Genomic DNA, 6,359 nt, shown 5'->3' with positions numbered 1-6,359 from the left:
AGTACCAATTAGAATATTTGTTCTATTTAATATATTTAATACCGGAAGAAGTAAAAAATATATTTATTATTTATTGACCACCAAAACTGGTTGTTGAACAAATAAATTCAAAATTGAATGGTAGATACAGTGAATGAGAGTAGAGGAGGGATGGAGGAGATTAAAATAATCTAAGATATTAAGTGAAAAAACTAATTTTAAAAATAGATTTTTATTAATAAAATTTTAAAAATAATTTTTTTATGAAAAATTTTAAGCATAGAAAGATTTATTATATTATTTATCATCTATTTTAATTAATTAATTAATTTTTATTTTTTTTAAACAAACACATTTAGTTTACATTTTGTTTGTGACATAACTTTTGTTAAAGAATAATATAATAATACACTGACATGCTGGTGGTGGGTGATTGAGGTGAGTTGGCACTGTGTACTGTGCACTGTGCGGTGTGAAGGCTAAGAGGAGGCAACAACGTAAAATAATTAGCTCCACTTGTATAAACATAGCAGAGCACCCCAGAGACAAGCACCGGAGAGAAGCCTCTGCAGTTCCTCTCACTTTATATTTACTTTTTGTTATTATTCTTATTTCTATTCAGATCGATGGGTTCGGTGGAGACGGAACCGCTCTTGTCAGGGTTTTCTGCAGGGGAAGAAACTCCTCGCTCAAATTCCAAGCACGTGTCCGATGGGGAACTCGAGAGAATTCTCACAGACGACACCCTCCCTTTCTTCCACCGTCTCGGGGCCGCCTTTTGGGTGGAGTTCAAGCTCCTCTTCTTCCTCGCCGCCCCTGCTGTGTTTGTCTACGTCGTCAACTACGTCATGTCCATGTCCACACAAATGTTCTCCGGTCACCTCGGTAATCTTGAACTCGCCGCCTCCTCCCTCGGCAACACCGGCATCCAACTCTTAGCTTATGGCCTCATGGTATATGCAACCACTTCTTCAAATACTGCGTTCGAATAAATATTTGTTCATTTTAACAAATATTTACACATTTTAAAAAGTTATTTATATATATATATATATATATATATATATATACACCTTTTTTATATAAAATAAAATAATATTCACTCTTACTTTTATTCATTATAAAGCTCTTCAACATTATGCTTTAAAAGTTTAATTAATTTTGCCGAAAACATGATTTATATTTTTTGCAATTTTATTTATGAATAACGGTAAAAGAAGGAAATTGACATATTAATTAAAAATGATTTTAGAAACTAACATGTAACTAATTGCAGTTAGGCATGGGGAGTGCAGTTGAGACGCTGTGCGGACAAGCATACGGTGCGCAGAAGTTCGGGATGCTAGGTATATACATGCAGCGCTCAACGGTGCTTCTTTCATTGGCCGGCATCCTTATGACCGTCGTATACGTCTTAAGTGAGCCAATTTTACTCTTCCTCGGCGAGTCCGCGGAAATTGCGGCGGCAGCGGCGCTTTTCGTGTACGGTTTGATTCCTCAGATCTTCGCGTACGCGGTGAACTTCCCTATCCAGAAGTTTATGCAGGCGCAGAGCATAGTGGCGCCGAGCGCATACATCTCAGCGGGGGCGTTAGTGTTGCATCTGGTGCTGAGCTGGTTGGTGGTGTACAAGATTGGGTTGGGACTCTTGGGAGCGTCACTGACGCTGAGTCTGTCGTGGTGGATCATCGTGATTGCTCAGTTCGTGTACATCGTGAAGAGCCCGAAGTGCAAGCAGACGTGGCAGGGGTTCTCGTTGCAGGCTTTTTCCGGGTTACCGTCGTTCTTCAAGCTGTCTGCTGCTTCCGCCGTTATGCTGTGTTTGGAGACGTGGTATTTTCAAATTCTGGTGCTGCTCGCAGGCCTGCTTCCTCAACCTGAATTGGCCCTTGATTCGCTATCAGTCTGGTAAGAATTTCATTCTCTTTTGTCACTTTCTATGACCCTCATATTTATTTAGTCCTTTTCTTCTGCCTTTCATATTTATTACCCCCAAAATATTATTCCCACACTTAATTAATTTTTACACATTTTAAGTTTTTTTAAATAACCAAAATATCTGTAAAATGGATGGTTAGAAAAATACTTTTGTTTACCTCTCACCTTTTTTTTGTCCTTTTCCGAGTTTAATGATTTCTTGTCCTCCTTCTTGTGCCAACTGCAGACTCCGGTCAGGTATTCATCCTGAGATCATCACTTAATTTAAACATGAATAAATTAGATTAATTTTTGTGATACTGTGAATTTTATTCTAATCTAATTAAGACTATTAAATAATAAATATTTATTTCATTTTATTAATTAAATGTATGCTGTCATATTTTAAAATTAAAAATTAAATTAAAAAGTATTATAAAAGGTTAATTTTCTTTATTATATTATTTAAAATTATAAATATATAATATTATAACTTAAATTATTACATGTAAATTATATTTTAATTAAATTAATAATGATTTTAATTTATTTAATTATATACACTAATTAATTAATTAAAAAATTTAAAAATATTTATGTAATAAATTTAATTTGAATGTGTATATAAAATAAAATTTAAAAAAAAAAAACAAAATTAAAAAATAAAAGATTATTCCTTTAATAATGTGAGTTTTAACCCATTTTAGTATGACTAACCATCTTACTTAGCCCATTTTTAAACAATTTTAAGACACCATAAGGGACTGTGCCAAAACTGAAGTCAGTTATGTTCTCTTGGTGTGCAACCAGTTCACCATGTTACCTTTTGCCCGACAGTTGGGGTTTCAATATAGGGTCATATTTAAATATTTTTTCTAAATGAGTAAATTAACTTGTCTTATTTAAATTTGAAATTAATTTTTAATATTTATAATTTAAAAAGAAAATTATATTTTATGTGTTTCAAATATCATTGGAAAAGATTTTAACATTTTGTTTTCATGAGTTGTAATTACAAATTTATTAATCTTATAGTCTTTTCAATTCTATATATATAACATAAACCTCTGTTTGTTTCAATACAATAACCCTGAGGCAAATACATTTGAAGTGAAAATTCAAAAATCGTGATGAAAAAACACTATGCATATAATACAAACTATTTCTCTTATAATATACATTGATTTGCGAATAAAGTGCATATAATCGACTATATATAGATCTAAATTAAATATTTGTTTTTAAAATTATTTTAACAACATTTTAAAATAAAACTCAATTATACGATTTTTTAAAATTATTTTGACAACATAAAAAGGTTTGGACAAATGAATTAAAAGAAACTCTTCTATTGAAATAATGAGTTTTAAATTTAGAAAAAAAATGCAAGATTTAATATATTTTAGACATTAAAAATATATTTAAAACTAAATATAATATCGAAAATAGAAGCGGGTTTGAGTAGTCTATAACGTGTATTATATTGTTTGATTACTTTTCACAAAAGTTATTGATTATGAACTAGTTTTCTGAATTTAATAAATAATAGTAAATAACATGCATCAAATATCTCACTTTATTCTCTCAGTAATAAAAAAAGACTATAAAAATCCTACGATATTAATGCATTCTCTTACCATTGTTTTTAAACGAAAAGAACCATCAATAATTGAGAATATATATTTTTTAAAATAATTAAAGCAGTAGAATACTTTTAATAGTCTAATATTATACATAAAGCATTTTAAGAATTTATTCAGACTATTCTCATGGGTAGTTAATAAAAATTAAAAGTAATGCATTTCGCCTTTCTAAGATACAATGTTCACTACCAAATTGGTTAAAGATCCATTACGGTCCAAAAGTAATTTCGTTCCATTTTGAGTTAAAATTGTTTTTAATACTTGAATCTTTTATTTAAAATTTGTTTTTTTCTAATTTTGATTCATTTTAATCATTAATTTTAAAACGGAATGAATATAATATTTTAATCTAATTACAATGTAAATAACTTAAATGTTAGTTTGAAACATCACCTAAAAAATTTTAACATAATTAAGTTCAAATAATTATATTCGTTATTTTTTAAATTTAAAAATTAAAATATATATAAAAGTTTTATGAATTTCAATTTTTTTATATTATTTAGATATAAAAACATATTTAATCTTTTAATTTTATCATACACTTATTTTATTTAATTTTTATTAATACTTTTTGTTTGAATAAAAATATATTTCAATACTGGAGACTGAATGTAATTTTTATTTAAATTGTGTGTTTACTATTATTTAGTTTAGGGAAATTATTATATATTTTTCAAAATTAACCTTATCAAACAAGCACTACTCTTTACTCGTGTTATTTTTGTTATTGCAGTACTACACTTTCTGGCTGGTTTAACATGATCTCCGTTGGATTCCAAGCTGCGGCAAGGTTAGATTCTGTCTTCTTATTTCTTACAAAATTTCCGTTTGCGTAGATACATCGAGCACCAGGAAATTCATAAAGTTTGTTTTATCAGCAAAAAAAAAATTATGCAGAGAATCATCAATCATAACCGAAAAGTTATATTGGAGAGTTTCTAAAAGTACGTACATCCATTTAAATAACAAAATATTAAGTTACGATATTAAATTAAACTTAAAATATAGATTAAATTGTTAAATAAATAATTATTGTAAAGCGTATAGGAAACTATAAAAGCGGGAAGTTTGATATTTAATGATGAATGCAGCGTGAGGGTGGGTAACGAACTCGGAGCAGGAAATCCAAAATCAGCGTCCTTTTCGGTGGTGGTGGTGACAGCGATTTCTTTCATCATATCAGCTATTATAGCAATAGTGATTCTTATACTTAGGGATGTCATCAGCTATGCCTTCACAGGGGGTGAAGTGGTTGCTGCTGCAGTTTCAGATCTTTGCCCACTGCTTGCTCTTTGTATTCTCCTCAATGGCGTCCAGCCCGTCTTATCTGGTAATTAATATTAATTACTTCATAATCATATTGCTCCAACAAACCTTAAGAGTATCACATTTCATTCCATTGTAAATCGAATTATTCGTTGTCTTCTTCAAGTTCAAACAAGTTGATGAATAATCGTTAGTAAACTGATTGTGAATACTCAATAAAAGTACGTACACTAGAAATTGTTGCATGCAGTTTAACCTGTCGCATATGAATGAAGGGGTGGCTGTTGGATGTGGTTGGCAAGCTTTCGTGGCTTATGTAAACGTGGGTTGTTATTATGGAGTTGGCTTACCACTGGGAGCGGTTCTAGGCTTTTATTTCGACTACGGTGCCAAGGTACGTACTTTTGGCCTTTTCATTTGAAAATTGATATATAGTTTTAGCTATTACGAGCATCTACTCCAGCATACGTTTTATTCTGTAAATATCAGTTTTATTACTAGGAAACGATGACAAGTATCTAAACATGACTATTTTACCAACTTTATCCTTTGTGTACATGTGTTATTTGTTCTTCATTTATTTCTTTATGCATGAGCATTTTAATTTAAAGTTGGGTTTAGTTTTTATTTTCTTCTAAAAACTGTTCTATATTTGAGTAGAAACAAATACACTTTTCTTTACTTGGCAGGGAATATGGCTGGGAATGCTTGGTGGCACAGCCATGCAAACAGTGATTCTATTGTGGGTTACATTTAGAACGAACTGGAATAAGGAGGTAAAAGACCACTCTATACAGGTTTTCTTGCTTATAAGAATGCAGAAAAGGGGTAACTTGATGTCACTGTCAATTTTGTTGATTGTAGGTGGAGGAAGCAGCCAAGAGATTGAGCAAATGGGAGGACAAGAAGGAGGAAGCACTAGACTGAAGAGGATGACTTGTTCATGTAGGGGCTAGAGAGCTCCTTATTATTATTATAATTATTATTATTATTATTATTATCTCTACTCTTATTGGTAGTTCCTTTCATGTGTGTTGTGACATGTAACAATTATATTTGAACAACTATCCATTTTTGTTAGAGATATTTTCTACCCTTTTGTGTTAGATTTTTTGTTTTGTTTCTGTGATTAATTAAGGAGAATGACTATTCAATTTCAATAATTTAGGGATCACATTCTAGGGGATATGTAAATGTGATCTGTTTTCATTTTCTCTTCTTGTAGAACGGCTATAATAAGTAGTCATGTTTTTAGAAATCAATAAGACTGAACTTTTTCCCCATCTTTCAGCAACAGAGTCTTAACAGGTAAAGGCTATGATAACCTGGTGAGAAAAAAAGTGAGAAATCGTGGAAATAATTCTTGACAAAGGGATCTCCAGGGCAATTTGAAATTCAATGAAACAAAAATATCTAAGATCCACGAAAGTAAAAAGTACACTATTCCAATTCAAGCATTGCGAAAGAGTGTTCGAGCTGCTTATTTATAATTTAGTAGTTTGAAGTCACTTGGTATCCACAATATACATGACACATTTAAAATTTTCCAAA

The 6,359-nt window shown here is 30.7% G+C and overlaps 1 protein-coding gene across 1 annotated transcript; it reads left to right on the top strand.

The window, feature by feature from the left end:
- The first annotated feature begins 401 nt into the window (after positions 1 to 401).
- On the top strand, positions 402 to 6,098 carry LOC124820431 (protein DETOXIFICATION 40-like). The gene is made up of 7 exons (XM_047292114.2): positions 402 to 932; positions 1,256 to 1,887; positions 4,276 to 4,332; positions 4,634 to 4,872; positions 5,084 to 5,202; positions 5,498 to 5,584; positions 5,673 to 6,098. Exons 1-7 carry the CDS (start codon positions 606 to 608, stop codon positions 5,733 to 5,735), a joined length of 1,524 nt encoding a protein of 507 aa, XP_047148070.2. The 5' UTR covers positions 402 to 605; the 3' UTR covers positions 5,736 to 6,098.
- Positions 6,099 to 6,359: the final 261 nt, after the last annotated feature.

Source organism: Vigna umbellata, chromosome 6, assembly GCF_029865625.1.
Source record: "Vigna umbellata cultivar VRB3 chromosome 6, Vumbellata_1.0, whole genome shotgun sequence".
NCBI lineage: Eukaryota > Viridiplantae > Streptophyta > Magnoliopsida > Fabales > Fabaceae > Vigna > Vigna umbellata.
The sequence above is the reverse complement of the archived record's forward strand: the minus strand, read 5'-3'. Positions and strand labels throughout refer to the sequence as shown.